The 19,533-nt window shown below is 44.0% G+C and overlaps 1 protein-coding gene across 1 annotated transcript in view; it reads right to left on the bottom strand.

The window, feature by feature from the left end:
* The window catches only part of MYH10 (myosin heavy chain 10), an 84,512-nt gene that overhangs the window by 11,576 nt on the left and 53,403 nt on the right, over nucleotides 1-19,533 (bottom strand). The window contains exons 11-29 of the mRNA XM_083874581.1: nucleotides 17,478-17,596; nucleotides 16,907-17,059; nucleotides 16,337-16,510; nucleotides 15,509-15,682; nucleotides 14,670-14,784; nucleotides 11,019-11,212; nucleotides 10,656-10,777; nucleotides 10,266-10,335; nucleotides 10,008-10,168; nucleotides 9,315-9,423; nucleotides 9,097-9,228; nucleotides 8,119-8,325; nucleotides 7,401-7,538; nucleotides 6,771-6,894; nucleotides 4,339-4,510; nucleotides 3,512-3,724; nucleotides 3,264-3,408; nucleotides 2,030-2,236; nucleotides 1,007-1,111 (exon numbers count right to left, since the gene is read on the bottom strand). Coding sequence (XP_083730707.1) covers nucleotides 1,007-1,111; nucleotides 2,030-2,236; nucleotides 3,264-3,408; nucleotides 3,512-3,724; nucleotides 4,339-4,510; nucleotides 6,771-6,894; nucleotides 7,401-7,538; nucleotides 8,119-8,325; nucleotides 9,097-9,228; nucleotides 9,315-9,423; nucleotides 10,008-10,168; nucleotides 10,266-10,335; nucleotides 10,656-10,777; nucleotides 11,019-11,212; nucleotides 14,670-14,784; nucleotides 15,509-15,682; nucleotides 16,337-16,510; nucleotides 16,907-17,059; nucleotides 17,478-17,596 — 2,834 coding nt within the window. The remainder of the gene's footprint in view (nucleotides 1-1,006; nucleotides 1,112-2,029; nucleotides 2,237-3,263; nucleotides 3,409-3,511; nucleotides 3,725-4,338; nucleotides 4,511-6,770; nucleotides 6,895-7,400; nucleotides 7,539-8,118; nucleotides 8,326-9,096; nucleotides 9,229-9,314; nucleotides 9,424-10,007; nucleotides 10,169-10,265; nucleotides 10,336-10,655; nucleotides 10,778-11,018; nucleotides 11,213-14,669; nucleotides 14,785-15,508; nucleotides 15,683-16,336; nucleotides 16,511-16,906; nucleotides 17,060-17,477; nucleotides 17,597-19,533) is intronic.

Below are 19,533 nucleotides of genomic sequence, written 5' to 3'. Positions count from 1 at the left end.
GGCATGGCCAGAGCTCAGCGTGCTCTGAAACCCCCACAGCCCCACCTGGGGAGCTCCAGGTTTACTTTCCCCTCAGATTTTGGGACAAGGACATGCTTTATGAAGACATCTGTTACTTGGGTTTTCAACCAGCCCCTGACTGTTCATTTCACACTTAAACCTTCATAAAACATATTTCAGGTCAGGGAAGCCATGCCAGAGTCTGTTCTAGAAGTTAATGGATGATACTTTTCCATCTTTCAAGGGACTGGCACAGAAGTCACCTTCAAAATGTATTTTTAATTTTTTCAGACAAGCATAGAGCACCTATTTTAAACCACCTGAGAAGAACATGGAGCAGCAAATCCTGCAATGGCAGCATGCTTCCAGGTTTTCTGCATTGTTTAAATATAAAGATCACTTTAAAGGTGGAAACTTGTGTCATAACAAAGAAATGAAAGGTGTAAGCCCCATCCCACCCCCTCTCCCCCATCCTGCTCCCTACAAACCCCTCCACTTGTGATTAACATCATTCAGAGTTCAGTGGTCACCATTAGAACTTTAATACAGGGAAAATAAAATATATTGAAGTGATGAATATCTGCAGAAAGCTGCCTTTTCTTAATTATTAAGAACCAAAACCTGACAGTTTCAACTTCAGCTGTAAGAATTTGAAGCTGTCAGTAAAAGACAGGGTATTGTTCCTCATATATCCCAAGGATGTTGACATTAAATTCTGCCTGGAAAGGGTTGTTTTTTTTTTTTATTTGATTCCTATCTCCCTCAGAGACAAAGACATAAAACAGAACTACCAAGTATCAGGTAGTGAAGCTCAAATAATGAAAACTTGGTTGCACATGTAGCTGAGCCATCCCAATCCATCCCATTTCACTGGACTGAACAGGAAATTCAGCTCCTACCCAAGGGACTTTCCAAAGCATGAATGAAAATGTATTTTCAGTTAGTAGTCAGCACTTCCCTGAGGAGCAGAGCTCCAGTGCCAAGCTCAGCTTTGCTGCTCACACACCTGTGTATCCTGAAGCTGAGATTCCAAACTGGCTGCATCCTTGGCAAACTTGATGCCTTTCTTCTCTGCCTCCTCCAGCAGACTGGAGACATTGTCCAGCTCATTCTGCAAAGCAAGAAGCCCAAAGGTAACTGCACAGCACAAAACCTTCAGCATATTCCAGGTATGGCAAGACAGCACCAGAGCCCAGAGAGAGCTAAAAACACTCAAGTTTGGCTACAAAATGGAAGTTGAATGTCAGTCCTGAAAAGAAGAGTTAGGCTTTTGAGCTCTGATATTTAGCACTTTGCTCTGATCCCTGCATTCACACTTGAATACTATTTTTAAATCTAAGACCATATATTTCATATATTAATTCAGGGATCATAAGGTGGCAGCTGGGTCTAAAGCATCACTGCAAGAGGAAAGGTTACTGCCAGGTGCCAGCTTATTATTTTGGGCTACACTGCTTTTATATACAGTGAGAGAGAGCCTGAAAGCTTCCTCCACAGAGAGCTGGGCCACTCCTCTCCTGAAGTGCCTTAGCTGCATTTACCTGAAATCTCATTGCTGTGGTCCAGAAGGCAGCCAAGGGTGCATTTTGCCTTTTTGCTCCATTTCCCAGAAAAATAAGCCTGTGCTTGCAGCCCCTCCCTGCCAGGCTCCCCACTTGGAGCACGAAAGCAAATCTGTGGCCACCAGCAATCTTTGCTCATCCCTATGGAAAAGCTCAGCCCAATCCCTTCAATTCCACAGCCAAGCCCAAAACCTGTATTTCAGCTGGACTGTGCAGAGCTCCCTGCAGGATTTGCTCTCCAGGATGGAAGGCACATCCTTCAAAGCCACTGGGTCTCTCCCACAGCCCAGGACGTTCAGGACTGATGTCACAGCTGTCCCCACCTGAGGCACATCACCACTTTGAGGCCTCTCAAGTCCACGAGAGCCCTTGCTGAGGTCACCTCCCACACCAGCCATTTCTGCACACGGTTACACCTTTGAGTTCCTTGCCTGTTCTCCAGGATTTTAGGACTTGCAGAGCCTTACCTGCAGCTTGTTTGCCTTCTCAGCCAGCTCCACCCTCAGCCTCTCCCCTTCTGACAGCTTTGCAGTCAGCTCCTGCACCTGAGCATCGAGTTTCTTCCTCTTGTGCTCAGACTCTGCCTTGACCTGCTGCAGCACCTTCACCTCACAGGCCAGCTCCTTGTTGTCAGACTCTAAGCCTTGCTTGTTCTTTTCAAGGTTGGCTTTGAACTAGGAAAGACAAAAGGGAAGAAGTTCAGCTCCTTGTAGCAGGTGAATATTTCCTGCTGAAAACAATCAGGTTTCCATGTTCAGAGAGAAGCCGAGTGCTCAGCAAGATGTGAGCAGGGAGTGTTTAAAATGCTGCTGTGTGACATTGTGTGTGGACTGAGGGAATTCAGGGGGTTCTCTCCCTGCTCCTCTCACAGGTAACAGTGAGGAGCAGCACAGGCAGGAGCTGGGATGGCAGCACTGGAAATGACTGTTTTGGTAGCACTGCAAGGAGGAAGGAATGTGCCCATTAACAGATCAGCATGGCTCATCTCACAGAAATAAAAGGGAAGATATGAACCAAAGCTGTCCTGATTTGAGTAGGAGAGCAGCCTGGAAGTGCAGAACAAAGCAATTCTCAGCACTGCACTGACATTTGTCAAAAGCCTTTAAAAAAAGCAATAATTGGCATAAGGGATGTTGAAGTGTCACTTTTGCTGTATCACCAGAGCTGACACCATCTTGTCACAGGAGCTTTGTTTCAGATTGCAGGGTATTTTTCCATCTTTTCATGCTCTTATTGAGGATATTTATTGAAGAAGTGCAGAAGATTTTCAGGTGAATAAAGCTGGTGAAAATCATAGTTTAACTAGTACATTTCTCACTTGATTTAGAATACTGAGGAAGCTTGTGCAGTATTCATAAAAACATCACCACAGGATATGAACTGTCCATATACACATTTGTGAATGACCCCAGCTGTAATTCTAAAAACTAGACACTTCTTTTCTGGGAATAATTCTCTTTCTGAACAGGAGCCATGAGATCCTCCTGCTGGTGACCAGAGGACACACAGCACAGATGTGTTGCTAAATAGCTGCAATTTTGTCAAAACAACACCATCAATCTCAACATCTGGGCCAGGATTTTAGAGGACAGCTTAGCTCTGTGATCATGGAAAACCTCAGCTCAGGTGTCCTGGAAGAAACCACACTGCTCCTATGGTATTATAAAAACCCCTGGAGCAGAAAGTTCATTTTCTTCTCACCCTTTTGGCCTGTTCAAGCTGCTCAGAGAGCTCCTCCAGGGCAGTAGCATGTCTCTGCCTGATCTCCTGGATCTGGGCTTCATGATTTTTGGTTTCCTCCTCAATTGCTTTCTTCAGTTCAGCCACCTCCTGCTCTCGCTTTGTCCTGGAGGAATCACAAAGGGTCATCAAAAAAAATCAACATTTCAGTCTTTTATAAATCAAAGATGAATTTCAATGGTGCTTTCTTACACAGACCATGATCCTACCTCAGCTCTTGCTGTGCTGCAGTGGTATCCAAAGTATCTTCCAGTTCAGTTTTTAAAGCTTCCAGCTCTTCACTCAAATCCCTTTTCTGTTTTTCTGCCTTGTTCCGTGACGCCTTCTCAGACTCCAGGTCCTCCTGGAGCTCTGCAATCTGAGCCTGCAGCTCCCTGATCACCTTCAGTGCATTGTTCTTCTGAACTGCTTCCTCATCCCCTCTGTCAAACACAGGCACTACACTTAATGGGATTTCACCTCCTCTCATAACAACTTCAATTATCTACAAAAACAGCTTCACTTTTCCACTAGAATAAAATAAATATTAGAACGTACAGAATGGTTGGGTTGGAAAGGACCTTAAACATCATCAAATTCCCACTCCTTACATGGGCAGGGACACCTTCCACTATCCCAGGCTGCTCCAAGCCCCATCCAACTTGGACACTTCCAACACTGCCCCAGAAATCTGTAGAATTCCATCTGGAGAATTTTCCCTTCCTGCAAAATTATACTTAAAAACGACACGTGGTGTTCAGCATAACATGGGACTGCAGGAATATCACACAAACCCAGATAAAGTCTGAGAAATACACATTTTTCCCTCTTGAGCCTGGATTTTGAGAGATTAAAAAAACTTCCAGAGCTCAAACACTGTTATACCACATGAAACTTCTTCTTTTTGCAGGTTTGTACAGCAAGGATGCTGAGGGATCCCTGAATTCTTTTAAATATGCCAAGTTTTAAATTTTGGGTCCAGAGCTGCTCCAGTTCGCAGCTCTGATTGCTGCCAGGTGAAATTCAGTTTGGGGGAGCAGCTTTGTCCCACACTGACCTGGCCACAGCAGCCTGCAGCTCCTCCTCTTTCTTGGCCAGCTGGATCTTCAGCTCCTCAATCTGAGCTTGCAGCTCAGCTATTTGGTCCTGCAGGTCTGTTGTTTCCCCATCCAGTTTTCTTTTAGCTTTTTCTAACTCTTGACGGGTCTTCTCCTCCTTTTTTAGGCGTTCTAAAGGAAGCAAAGAATTAAATTCCTATGGAATTGTTCCTCTTGCCACCCTCAGGGAGTTTGGGGTGGCAGGAAGGGTGGGAAGTTTAATTAATGCTGCCTCAATTCTTTCTCCAGTCTGCAGAAAAATGAAATAGCAGAGGAGAAATACATGACTTAGCCAGAAAGTCAGGGGAAAGTCTCTGACAAGTGTGAATAGTTTGAGATGAGGCCACAGAAATGTCTTGGTAGAAAAGAAAGAGTGGGATCTAACTGAGCTGTTAGGCCAGATAGCCACAGACATCAACACTCAAAGAAAGAAGATAAACTGTGGCCTGGAACAAATGCTGGCTTGCATGGCTTTGGAAGGCCTAGGCCAGACTCCAAAATGTCTCCTGGAAAATGGCACAGTTTAAAATAAACGTGAATAAACCATTTTACAACTATCTGTGCTGTTTAATCACATCCCACCAATACTGAGCAAAACTCTGCAACCCTGAGGGCTCCCTCAGTGATTTACTGCTGTGGCTGGGATACTCCAGTCCTGAGGAATTCAGACATTTAACTGGCCTGCCTGTGGCAGAATAAAGGCAGATCCTGGCTGTGCTGCCCACATCAGCAGGGCTGGAGCACATCTCAGAAGGTTTTGCCGTTAGCACAGTTCTAAAAACACTGGCATAAATTTAGAATTCTAAGTGATAGCAGGAGTTATTTCCCTTGTTCAATACTTTGTGGCTCCTCAGTGCAGATTTCCCTCACTCCCTTCCTAAATCTCCTTCTGGAGCAGGTTCTTTGACATGGAAAGGGAGCCACGGTCAAGAGTCACCCCAGAGCCACCCTGGGCTATTTGGGCTTTTCCAGACAACCTTAAGTAACACTGCTTCTCCCCAAACAGCTTCACATTCCCAAAGAATTGTACTGTTCCCTCTGGTTTTGCATGAAGTTCCTGGTGAGTGACAGTTACAGCAGTGTCACAAGACCCAAGTTTGTAATTGAGAGAGTTCACAGCAAACTGAATTATTTTTTCCCCAAATATCAGTGCCTAGCAGTGCCAAGACTCTAGCAGAGAGACCTTAATGGCTTCTTGAATCATCTCCAAAAGTAAATATCATTTTACTCTGCTTTCCTAGCCAAGAAATTGCATGCCTTAAATATAAACTTTAATTTCCACTTCTAAAGTCATCAGTCTTGGAATGGCTCTGTAACCAAACACATCTGTCAAGTTCCTAGTCCTGATTTAAGCCCAGAGCTACTCCAGCATTATTTTCCAGTGAGTAAAGCTTAGTTAGACCCATCTTAAAGTCTCTGAATGCAACTGATAAAGACAAGGTTCATCAATCACTGCTACCCCTGTTAGTTCAATACCTTCCTACACAGATAAGGTAAAACTCTGATCTTCTTCCAGAAGCACATCAGCCTTAAAATATGTAGCAAGACAGGCCACAATACACCAAGTGCAAGAGCTATTCCCAAATTAGGGCACAGAGAACAACTTTCTCTATTATTTAGCAACTTTGACTTGGCAGCTCATTAATGTTTGCACAGTATCTATAATAATTAAAAAAAAAAAAACCCACCATAAAAACAAGAAAGGTTGCACATGGGGCAGTTTTAACTTGTGACAACAGTGGCAAAATAATCAGAAATAAATGGCTAAAGGAATGGAACCCTTTTAGATGGAATCATGGAATGGTTTGGGTTGGAAGAAACCTTAAAGCTCAGCTCATTCCAAACCCATGCCTTGGGCAGGACACCTTCCACCAGAGCAGGGTGCTCAAAAAAAAAAAAACCCTAAAGCACTATAAAATAAAATATATCTATAAATGTAATGTAGACCAAACATTAAGAAAAGCAAACCAACTGAGATTTGCTTATTGAAAAAAAAAAACAATGCTGGAAGCCTAAAGAGTGCCTGTTGTCATTCCTGCAGGAATACATTGCTCTGGTGTTAGAGAAAAGTGGGAGAAATTTCCCAGGAGCCGGGATGTTTTCCCTTGGTGCTAATGGACACAGGACACAGCAGGAATTTCTGGGTGTCCATAAAGGAAACAGATTCTCCAAAATGAAAGCCTGACAAGTTCAACAGGAGAGAGACTGAGCAGCCAGATGCATCAAGTCTTGCAAGGGACACGAATTTCCTTCAGGAAGTGGCTGCAATAGCAGCTCTGGAGTGTGCAGAGCTCAGGTTTCCCTGCACAGGCTGAGCAGACACTGCAGCCCTGGCCCAAGTGATCCATTCCCTGCTGGCAGCAGCTCCAGCCTGTTCCCAGGCACAACAAACCTTCCAAATCAGTGATCATCATTTCCTGCTTGTTCTTCAGTTTGGCCAAGTTTTTGGCTTTTTCTTCTTCTTCAGCCAGCTGAGAAGAGCATTCAGCAATCCGATCCTCCATCAGCTTCTTCTCCTGGGGAGGAGAAAGGGGAGCAAAAAGAACTTGTAAAACTCAACCTCAAGAGTCCCTAAGCAATGCAAATAAAGGAATGTACAACACTCACAGAGGGGTGTCACAGAGCACAATATTCTATTGCAGGTTTTGTTTCTAATACAGATTTCATTTCAAGTGATTGTCAATATTAAGGAGCAATTTGAATTGTTTGGAAAAAATAAACACTTATTTTCCAAGGGAGACCTGGCATTCAGCACACAGCAGGCCTGGCTTTAGGACAGCACTGGAAATCTGTCTGCAGAGAAAAATGGCAGCTCTGAATAATTTTTCCAGCTCTAAGATTTGAGAGAGTCATGAAACTGGGAAGAGTGCATGACAAACTCCCTCTGGAATGTCAGCCAAACTCATCTCCAGTGTCTCAGCTTTGCCCTGGTCACATCCCACAAGGTGCAAATGTCCCAGATCCTGTGACAGCAGCTTTGGGAGCTGTCCCTTGGCATCTCCACCCTGCACACTGCCCTCACCTTCAGAAATTTAGAATTTTGGTCCTCCAACAGTAGGATCTCCTCCTCCATCTTCTTGATCTTTGCTTCAGCTGTCACTTTTTCAAGCTGCAGCTTCTGTCGAGCTCCCTCCTCCTCATCAAGTTGTTCCTCCAGGTCCTGGGAAGAGAGACAACTTCAGCATTTTCCAGGTTATCCATGTGGTAACATTTCAGGTTTTTTAACTTAGTGACAAAGATGTGTTATTTTGAAAAGCCTCTTGCGCTGACACACGCTAAACCCACATTTGCTTTGTTAGATTCATTTACAGGATCTGGGAAGCAATTAAGGGCCATGGGATACACATGAAATTTTTGATGCTCTGAATTCCTGCTTTGGGTGAAATGTGCTGTCCAGGAAACACACTCACTGCCACAGCCTTCACCTTCCTAATTCCAATTATAAAATAAAAAAATCTGTAATTGATGACAACCAAATTAGATCAGGCTTTATGTCAGAGACTTCCCAGCACACCTGGTGGAAAAGTGCCAGGATCTGGGAAGTGATTCCACAGGAAACAACTCTCCTTATTTCAGTATCACAGCTGAGACAGTCCAGTTATTGACACAAAGTTAAAAAGGAGAGGAGAAGAGAAGAGATTCATCTCATTCCACTCAGGAGCCAAATTCCTCTGTCCTGCAGAGATGCTGAGGGAGCTTCCCCATCCTACTTCTCCATTTCCAGTCACTGAGAACCATACCTGGATATGACCCTGCATTTTCTTCTTCTCATTCTGCAATATTTGGTTTCTTTCCTCCTCCTCCTCAACTCTGGACTCCAAATCATGGAGAATTTCTTCCAACTCTTGCTTTTTGGCAGCCAAGCGAGCCCTCATCTCCTCAGCCTCTGCAAAGAGCTCTGTCTCAGCCTGGAGCTGCTCTGCAAGGATGTTCTTCTCCTCCAGAACCTGCAAACACAGAAGGCAGTAAAGCTTTAAAAATGACACTTCAAAAGTTTCTCGTGAGACATTGCACCTGTGGTAATTACAAAGGTACTTAAAGGCCATGTTCTGCTCCAAGTCCTGACTGCCATGTCCACATGCTAAACCAAAGACTTTGAGAAGAGGCTTTGGCAGCAGTCCAGGGGACACCAGCTCTGGCTCCAGCAGGATTTCCTGCACTGCTCCCTGCAGAGTGACAGAGCAGTACCATGGGCTGATCCTGGCACTTCTGGCCAGTCCCAATCCTCAGCCCTGAGGATGTCACTTGTCACTGGACAGGGAGTCACTGACTGCCACCCTTGGAGTGCCCCAATCCAGCCACTTCCTGATCCTCATCCATGAGCTCCATGTTCTCTCCAGTTTAGAGACCAGGATGCCACGTAGGACAGTGCCAAATGCACAAGTGCAGGTAGATGACACTGAAATTGCTCTTCCTTTATTCACCAACTCTGTAGAGTTGTCCCAAGTGTTTGCCCACAGCTTGCCCAGCCCAGGCACAGAATGACATTGCCACTGAACTTCTCCTGTAAACCAGGAAAAGCCATAAATCAGGTTTTGTTTTGTTGACGTGTTTCTGCATCCCTGGAGGAACAGCTCGTGTTGTATTTTCCTATTCCACATTCCAGCAGAGTGAGAATCAGCTCACCTGATTCTCTTTTGCTCCTCAACTTGGCTCCCTCACTTGGGACAGAGCAAAATTCATGTCCTGCACATCAAAAGCTGATCTTAGACACAAACCTGTTGATGTTTCCTTTCCATTTCCTCAAGTTCTGCCTCCACTTTTGTCTGTTTTTCTTTCACCTTCATCAGCTCCTCATCCTTGGCTTGAAGCTCTTCTTCCTGACGAGTGACCTGAAGCAGAGGCTTCACCTGCAAAGGTTTGGAGTGAAAATGTGAGACCCTGCACTCACCTATTTATAGGTGAATGAAACAGAATAGATTAGAACAGAAAGAACCTTGGTGAAGACTCTCCACCACTGCCAGTGCCTCAATTTCAAATATGCAGCACAATTCCTCTGCAGGATTTTCAGTGCACTCAGCTGCTGCTGCTTCTTTGCAAAGGCCCTGAAAACAGCAAAAAAGTTTGTGTTAAATACAGCTGACCATCATTTAATTTTTAGGTTACCCAACTCTACAACACTTACAGACCATAAATAGGCTTATTTATAAGTTTCAGTAACTACATTGAACTTTGGAGTTCTTGCTCCTATGGAGTCAGAGCAAGAGCTGGATTCACCATTTCCAATAATTAAAAATGCTATTTGCTCTTACTCTCAACAAGCTTTTTTCTTAAAGACAAAATCAGGATGGGTTAGCTACTTTAAATTTTAAAAAGCAGCTTTCCAGAGTACTTCCAAGAACCTCTAGTGGGACAGGAGGAGAAAAAAGGACTGAAAAAAGGAATTTGCAGCCACTCTAAAGGGCTGTGTGTGCCACAAAGGCAGGAGCAGGGAAAGGAGATATTGTTAAGGACTGAAGGTGCAAATTCTTCCCAGGCAAAAATCCACTTAATACCCAGGATACAATTACAGCTCCCCAGGTAACACACTCAGAAAATCTCTCCTGAAACACAAGTTTTAATGCACAGCTCCCTATCAGAGAGGCTTGAGAGACCTAAAGGAAGATCCCAGCCCCAAGAGCACACTCACTTCCTGGCCAGGTATCCCCTGCACACTGCCTGGAAGAAGATGATGATGTCTGTGATCTTCAGATCCCGCTCTTCTTCCAGGTGTGCCAGGACTCCAGCTCGGAAGAAGATCTTGCTCTGTCCAATTCTGTACAAATTGGGGTCCAGCTCCAAGGCTCTGATCTAAACAGACAGGCAAGGGTGTTGTTGTTACACCAAGAAAAGGACAATTTTGGGGAATTTTTCAATGTTTTGACAACATTCAGCTATAAACACTTACCATACGCTCACAGGCTTGCTTACCATCCATGAAACCTTTGGGAATCGCATTGGGAGTGAGGATCTCATACCTTGAAGGCAAATGAAAAAACACCTTTACATTCAGCAATAGGCAATGTGATTTATAGTATAAATGTATAGCTTGTGACCAAGTGCACAGTTGGGGAATTTCTCCAGGAAGCTTTTCCAGCAGCCAGTTTTGGATTGTTTCCCCTTCCCTACTGTCTTTAGAATAAACTGCAGTAGTTAAACACTTGAAGCTCAAGGCCTCACAATCAGGTTTTGATTTTCTTTGAGCTGGGTTGGGGGAGGAAGGATGAGTGTGGAGTTTTCAATCATGTAACAAAGAACTTTAGCTCCTAAGAAGTCCAAAGCCTGTTGCTGCTGTTACCTCTGCCTGAATTCCTGGAACACAATCCTGTTTGGGAATCCTTGCCGACAGATCCTTATTCCTTCCAAAACCCCATTGCACCGGAGCTGATCTAGAACCAGATGTGGGTCAAGTTTCCCAGCCTGGACAAAACAAAACAAGGATGATTTGAATTGGTATTAGTGGCAAAGTGTACTTTCAGGTTTTCAGGCTACTCTAGAGAGCCAGCTGTGTGAGTGCAGGGAATTGTGAGAGGACATTGCTCAGCGTGACAACTGAACTGTGACCGGAGATGGAAGAGCCAGACAGGATGCAGGACTTAACACAGGTGGAAAGTCATGAGAAGCAAGAAGGATGAAAGAACAAGGGCAAAGAAGGCCCTACCCTCTTCTCGTGGTTGGGGATGATGCAGCGCACGAAGTTGGGGTTGGTGTTGCGGAGCGTGGCCATCAGCTTGGTGAGAGACTCCTTGTAGAGCTGGCCCACGGTGCGGAACATGCCCTTCTTGGTCTTGTAGGCAGAGCCAAAGGCCGTCTCGGTGATGCCCGTGACCTGGTCCAGCCCCACGATGCGATCCACTGGGGGGACAAGAGGGAAGGGCTGAGTGGCCCCGGGGCTGGGCTGGGAGGGGCAGAGGAGCGGCAGCGGCAGCAGAAGCTTGGGGACATTGGGGACAATGGTGGGAGTGCCAGAGGACACCAGCTCTGTGTCACAGGCAGCCGCAGCGGGGACCGGGGACACTGTGCACAAGCTTGGGGACCAAAAGCCACAAACTCATCCAGCACAAGAGTGTAGCTTCAGGAGGTACAGGCTGAAATATCCAGCTCTTTCCTTGCAGTTCTACATGACCAGGAAAGCTGTTTTTTCCTGTGTTTAAGTCAACTTTATAGAGATGGAAATCCCAGCCCCGAGGCAGCTTTCTATCTGAGTTCTTACAGTGCACAATATTTCTGGGTTGAACATTTGGAATTACACATCTGGGCATGAAAAGTCACTTATGACAATGAGATAGATCAAACCTGAGTGTAACTCATGTTTTAATAAAAATTTACAGAAGGGTTGGAAACAGTGTTATTTCAGTGACAAGAGGGGGGAAAAAGTATCTGCCAGACTTGTGCTCAGCTGCTGTTTGGGAGAGTTTTTCCCAATTTTAAATACACCTGCAAAGACCTCCCTACCCAAAAGACAGATTTCAAACCAGGAAAACTCCACACCAAAGCCCTTCCAAGCTGCCATAAAGCATCACAAGAGAGATTTTTCTTTGAGTTTTTTTTGAACATTTTGGGTAAGGATCTCAAGGGTTTGTTTTTCAGAAGCACAATTAGAAACATGACTGCCATTATTAAAACCTTGAAGGTGATTCCATGTGCATGTCAAGAATTATGTGAACAGTTCACTAAAAGATACACAGGTGGCTTAACACCTCCATAATTACAGCTGGTGCTTCTTAGGACTGAGCAAATCCCAACATTTGTGGGTTCTCCATGAAATCCAAGCTGAGCAGCCAGAAACAAGCAACTGTTTGTAGACTACAGCTTCAATTTTGTCATTTAAACCAAAGCAGAGGGAATTATACTTTGCTTCCAGAATTATCTGACAAATAAGGGACACTATTTAACTTCTTCCTAATATTCAACTGGTAAAAAGTCTATTAGAAAAGGAAAAAAAAATAAAGACAGAGAAACACAGGGCAGCCAATTTGAATAATCAGTTGTAAGCCTTGCATGTAGAGCAGAGCCCAGACCCTCCACAGGGTTTTGAACACGAGAATTCAACTTATTTATAATAAGTCATATCCCAAATATTTGTTTTGAAGCAGAATTCTGTCCCAAATCAGACATGGGCTAGGGATTACAGGGAGTCAGTTTTATAGAGGGTGAAATGATTGTCAATATCAGGAACCTGCACCCACTAAGGACAGCAAGCACTCAGCTTTTTTTCCACCGTGTCCTTCCTACATTTTGGCAAACAGATCTGATCTTGCACAGTTTTGTTTTGCTCTCCTCTGTGCTCCAGCTCTAGGAGGGGGATTTCTATTTCAAACAGGATTATTGGAGTTAAATGTAAGAGGTTTAAAGCATGAACTGCACAACTGGACCATCACCCCTGGCTGAAGCCCCTGGAACAAAGCTCTCCAGGAATTCTTTTAGGTTCCCCTGGTTTCCTCAGGGATGGGATGTATCAGGAATAGGGAAAGATAAACCCAAAATCTGAAGGCACGACCTTCACATCCATGTGTTTCTAAGCTTGGGGTGAGGAATCCAGGAAGGATAAGGAAGTTGAATTAAATGCCTAAAGTGTCTTTAAAGACATTCCAAGTGCATTTCATGATTTCTCAATACCCCAAAAAACATCTGCAGCTTATACAAATATTAAAATTAAGATGTTTTAAAATAAAAAAAACAATTCCAACAAGGCTGGAAGAAGTTTATTTCACTTTCTACCCCCACTAAAACTGCAGCACTCATCCTGATATTTCAGAACATTCTCGAGCTCTCCTCCCAAAAGGACACGGCCACATCCTAAACCATCCCAGAGTTTTGTCAATGTTGGACTGCAGAAAGAAGCTTGATAGTGTTACAAAGCTTTTGCATTCTCTCAAATGCTTGGAGCTACCAGAATTGTCACTTAGAGGCAATTCTACATCTCCTCATGGAACCAGGAAGCAACAAACCTTGTCATCTGCAATGCATAACTGGAGATGCTTTGTGTGTGTGCAGCAGCAGCTGGACAGGAATGCACTGGGGGCCTCAGGGGGGCTGGGGGGGCTTCACCTAAATTCAGCATGAAATGAGAAGTTCATGCAAGCCTACGAGCAAAAATGGTTCTCCTGGAGGTACAACAGCCCTGCCTTTAGTAGGCCTACTGTTTTATATCCATTCACCTGGTGGCTCATGAAGACCAGAAATATTGTCATAGAAACAGGCTCTCTGAATATTCTGAATCTCTAAGGCAGAGAAACAGCAGAAACAGAAAGACAGAAGAGCAGATACACAAGACACTTGAGTTAGTAAAAAACAACAGGTTTCATCAATTGCAAACACACTTCACTGTGCTACAAAAGCAGTCAGGCCACAACATATTCCATGCACATTTCAATGGTCTGTGGGAACAGGGTTGGAGGACTTGGACCAAAACACAATTGCTCTGTGTGTGTCCTTCAAGGGAAAGGAGCAGATCCCCAACCAAAAAGTTCTGTAAATATTCATTAAAGCTGCTCTCTGTGGCTGCCCAAAGAGGGAAACTCAGCATTCACCTCCAGCACCACCTGAATCACAAGTTTTATTTCCTCCTCAAGTAACAAACTACAGGGTTATATCCTGGGACATGTAATATATATACTCTATACTCTAATATACTCTAATCAGTAGACTGTGAAAATGTGAATGTTAAAAAGCAGAATAGAAAAGTCCCTGCTAAGTATTTATGTGGCTATTTCTGCTTTTTGCAGTCATTTGGTAGGAGTATTCATAAATAAATCCCTGCAGGTGATGGGCAGGTAACTTGGCTGAGCAGCAGTGTGCAGTTAAAGCAGGATTTGATTTTAATGTGCAATATCTCAGCACTGCTATGGCTGTTAATGCAATTAATTTTAGGAGCTGTGGATTTGCAGAGTACCACCCACCAGTGCACAGGAAATAACTGTGCTGGTGCTCACAGGAGACAAAGTTTACAGTGTTTTACCAACAGCAAGAACCACTACAGCTGTCCACACTCAGGACTCCACTGCAGCAAGTCCCAGCCAAGTGTTTTGGACAGATTCTACATGAAATTGGACAGAGAGAAACAAGTAATAAGTGAGTATCAGTTCCAGTCATGAACATGAGAAGCAGCTACTCAGAAATGGTACATGTGCAAGGGACCAGAGGTGTAACTCAGCTTCCTTGGTGTTCTCTGGGCACTAAATAAGAGAGAAAATGCTGTAGATATTTACAACGGAGAAGTGGAGGGTGAGGAAGGAACAGGCATTTAAAAAACCCCAAACAACTCATCCAGCAAGGTGAAATCATCAATCTGTGCTCAGAGCTCTCTTACCATCCTTCCAAAGCTCAGCCACAAATTTGTCTGAGGACTGGTGGAGGAGCGTGGCCACGTTGTCATTCAGGGGGTCCATGTTCTTCATCAGCCACTCATCTGCCTTGTAGTCCACCTGCAGAGCAGCCAAAAGCCACAGGCTCAGAGCAAAACCAGCTTCAGCTTTCTATTGATCAGCATCAAACATCAGTGGTGTTTTCCTCTCGCTGTCAATGCTCAGAATCACAAACCTCTAAGCTCAGAGTCCAACCCTGCCTGGCCACAGCAGCCCTGGGTGTTCCTTGCTGAGCCTCCTTAGAACAGTTCAAAGTACCACAGCTTTGTTGTGCTTTTGAAAGAGTAAGTGGGAGTTTTCTTGAAAATTCAGCAATCTGACTTCTTTCTTACTGACAGCTGGCTGTTTATTTGCTGACTGGTTTATTGCCAAAATAAGGTTTCACTGTGAAGATGTAAAAGCAGCTCTAGGTTAGACACCAACTCCTTTATCTAAATTACTGGAGAGTTAATTACGGATGTGCTGCAGCACGATTTTAAAAGAATTTCTCTACACTATTTACATTTAAACACTTGGTTCTATACAGAAAACAAAGTTTTTATCTTTAAAGAGTTAAACCTGTGGTTCCAAATAAACCCCAGCTCAGCAGCTAAAAAATCATTGACACCAACCTGGGTTTCATCCCAACCCAGGGAGCCCTAAAATCCTCTAAGTCCAATAAAATCTCTGTAGACCAGCACGGTTTTGCTTCAACCAAGGCTAAAGTTGTCTACTTTTGCATCCAGGCTTTGGAAGGAAAGCAGAGAAACTTTCTCCAAACAAGAATTTAACGTTGACCCCTTACCTTCCCTGCATAGTGAATAATGCAGAAATCTGCTTTGTCCTTTAGTTGTCTTGGCTTTTGGAACTTGGAATGAGTTCCTTGCTCTTGCACCAATTTTTCCACAAATGTCTTGTCAGTAGCTTTAGGGAACCAGCATTCTTCATCCAGCAATGCCAACACACCAGGAGGATTGGCCTGAAATGCAGTTTGAGAATGTGATCATGCTTTATACATATTTATCTTTTATATTTCATATTTATATTTTATTTTAACATTTATTTATATGTTATCTATTCTATAATTTTTTACATATAAATATTTTTTAATAAAATTAATTTAGTATTTCCAATGCACCGCTAAACATCACAATTATGGTAGTCCAAAATAATACACCCCCAATTTCTGTTAAAACTATTTGCGAGGCAATTTTCTGAGGGAAAACTCTACTCTACACAAAGTTTCAGGAATTTTGCTATTGATTTCAAATGAAGGAAGTCTACTACAAAACTTGAAAAAACTTTCTACCTGAGTCCCAAAGCTCCTACACCACAATGGCACAGTTTAATGACAATGACAGGATTAATGACTTTATTAGTACCAGGGAAAAAGGTATAAAAGTAGCAGCTTCATATCTTGAGCTCAGTGTTTTACACGGATATAAGGGTAAAATCCCCTCTGGATAAATCCTTTTATTAACAATACATGGTATTTTAAATTTGAACTTCAGCATTCCAGTTAATTCCCTTTTAATGACAGCTCCACAAGAAATGTCTCATTTTGCAGGCAGCAAAAGACACAGTCAGCACTCCAAGCTCTCCTCCCCAGAGCATTATTCATGTGCAAACTTACAGGTCTTTCAATTAAGTCAATGCAAGGCTGCAGATCCAGGCCAAAATCGATGAAGTTCCACTCGATCCCCTCTCGCTGATATTCCTCTTGCTCCAGGATAAACATGGTGTGGTTGAATAATTGCTGCAGCTTCTCGTTGGTGTAGTTAATGCAGAGCTGCTCAAAGGAGTTCAGCTACAAGAATAACATCAGTATTCAAGAATGAGTCAGTGACAAGATACCACAGATCTGGGAGTCAAAAATTTGACTTTATAAGGAAATTCTCCAAAACTTTGCAAAGTTCGAATATAACATAAAGAAAACCGGAAAGCAATTCTACAAATCTCCATTACATAAATTACAGCGGGAACATAATATCACAACAAAAACTATCACACACAAAAGAAGGATTAAAGATTAAATTATGACTTATTGGCAGTGTAATATTTTGGGCTGTCAAAGCCTTTGTCCACCCCAAACACACCCTTGGTTTGTAACCTCGGAATGTGCTGCTTTCGGCGCCTCTGCAGCACGTCCTGATCCCACAAAAACAGGGTAAAGGAAAAGCTGAGCAGGGATATTTCCAAGTACCTCGAAAATCTCAAAGCCAGCAATATCCAGGATTCCAATGAAAGAGGCTCCCTGACGTTTGGTCCTGTCCAAGGCTTTGTTGATGCGGTGAACGAGCCAGCGGAAGAGACGCTCGTAGGTGGCCTTTGCCAAAGCTTCCACTGCAAAGTCCGCCTGCAAATCCAAACAGGAACATTTATTTACCCTGGAAAAGCCATCAAAAGGACACAGACAGGGATGTTATCACAAATAACTCAGTAAAAGTAGGAGTTGGATGGAGTGAGGAATGAAAACAAGCAGTAGGAACAGTCTGGAGTTCGATCGATGTTAAGAAAAATGTCTTTCTAAACTGTTCCATAAAAACAAAAAGTCTCCAAGTGTTTGATAATGTCACAACATGAAAGGATGAAACCAGGAGAAAGTCAAGGAAAGGAAAAGGTTTATTCTATTCTACAAACGATTTTTACCATATAAGCACATTTCACAAAGACAGTAACACTTAAACAGAGCAGCAAACACCCCAAGCCAATTTTCTTTGTTAGGAGCTAATGAGGATGAGGCAGCTTCACTTCAAGCACCTTTGAAAGCTCACCTGTTCTTTGGTCTGGGCTTTCTGGACGTAGTCCCTGCCCACTTTGATGCGGGGGGTGAGGATGGCCCGGGTGAACTCCATGACGTTCATTCCCAGCAGGTGGCAGAGCTTCTGTGCGACTGAGAGAGACAGAGGGAGCACTGAGAGCCTGCCCAGACCTGGGAGCAGCTCCTCACTGGGAATTTTGGCATCTCAGGAGCTGCACAAGTGCCCCAGGTCAGTGCTCAGCCTCAGGGGCTCTGTCCCCAAGGCTGGCAGAGCTCTCCAGAGGGACACAGCTGGAGCAGGGAAACACTGAGAGGATTTCATGAGGTGGCAGCTCTTTAGAAAGGAAAACATCCCTTTTCTCATCCTCAGGAAAAAAAGGATGGTATGGGGATATCAAACATCAAATCCATCATCCTAAAGGTGGCTTAAAAACTACAATGCAGGCAAAAGCAGAGATCTGTTACCCTGTCCAGGTCCCTAGGAGCACCCTGGGACAGTGGAAGGTGTCCCTGTCCATGGCAGGGGTTGGACTGGGATCACCTTTAAGGTCCCTCCCAACCCAAACCAGTCAGGGATTCCAAGTATTTTGGCATAACACCACAGGCATCAGTGCACTTTAACAGCAGAAGCCTCCTGATGTCATTTCATTATTGAAATAGTGCATTACCCAGGCCAGCCCTACAGACTCCTGTTGCATCAATCCCTTTCCCTAAACACGTGGCCCAGGAGCTTGGGTGGTTGTGATTCCACACTTCTAAAAATGACAGTGACACTGAAGGTATTTTTAGGTCCAGGGAAGTGTTGCCCTTTAGCAGGAAGCTCTCCACACCACCCAGTAAATACTTGGCCCCTTATCTTCATCATCTGATAGCTTCTTTTACTGCCAAAATGAAAATAAAAAGCTGTTTTTTTCAAATCAGCACCGGAAAACAGGTTTTCATACTAAATATATGAGTTCCTGGTGCATTATTTTTTTTCTTTAGTAATAAAAAAAACCTATTATTGCTCTTTAACATTGAGTTTCTGTGTCTGCCCATGTGTTCACTAGAAGGGTTCATGACCTGACACACAACCAGTGAAATCACACTAAGCACTCCTTCACTTGAGCTACAGACAGGAGCATTTCTGGGCTCTGAATATAAAACTATACACCAGCACATCAGATAAAACTCCCACCCTCAGGGGCCAAGCAGAAAGCGCTCTCAGGATCTTCAAAACAAACAAATAGAAGAAGAACTTGAAAATATTAAGTTGCCACGAGCTTGGTGCTGTGACACACTGGATACTGTGAAGGCTATTCCAGTGCAAGGAAGGAGGGTCTCCCCTCTCCCAGAGGACCCCAAATTCCACACTCAGCTCCTTGCATAAACCAGGGACATGGGATTTATTGTTCCAGCCTTTCCAGTCAGTCAGAAACTGTAGCTGAGCTGAGAATAACACCAATAAACCACACCTGAGCATCACATCTGCTGAGGCACTGCAGGAGGCTGCAGCCAGCACTTCTGAGCTTCCTCTGAAGAAAATGAGGCCATTTCCAAGTGCAAAGTGTCACATCTAAGGGCAGGACTGGCTCATGCTATCTCAGCTGGATTCATCTTGCACTTTGAAATAAGCATCATTCATTTGAGGATCACAGGATGGTTTGTGGTGGAAGGGACCTTAAACATCAGCCAGTTCCCAGCCCTGCCACAGACAGGGGCACCTCCTTGTTTGTTTGCAATAAGAAAGGGCCGTTTAAAAGGTGTGACTGGAGAAAACCCTGACTCATGTTTTATTACTGCTGGGGTTTGGACAGAAAATTCTGAATTAATTATAAAGTCAAGATACTGAGGAGCTCCTGTCAGAGGTGAACATGGTCTTTCTGAGGTTGTTTTGAACTCGTGCCCTCCCAGCAGAAAGGTTCCTTCCCAATCTGGTGAGCATGAAATGATTCTCCAGGTACAGCTCCTCCATCCTCCTAACCCACAAAGGCTCTGTGGCTTCTCTGATATCTGTACCTACAGCCAGGATTTGTTTATCTCCATTCACCATCTAGAGGGGAGAATTTGCTTCCCATGTTCTTTGAATT

The sequence above is a fragment of the Zosterops lateralis genome, assembly GCF_965231275.1.
Source record: "Zosterops lateralis genome assembly, chromosome: 18".
Taxonomy (NCBI): domain Eukaryota; kingdom Metazoa; phylum Chordata; class Aves; order Passeriformes; family Zosteropidae; genus Zosterops; species Zosterops lateralis.
Note: the sequence above shows the minus strand (reverse complement) of the source record. Positions and strands in the feature narration are given on the sequence as shown.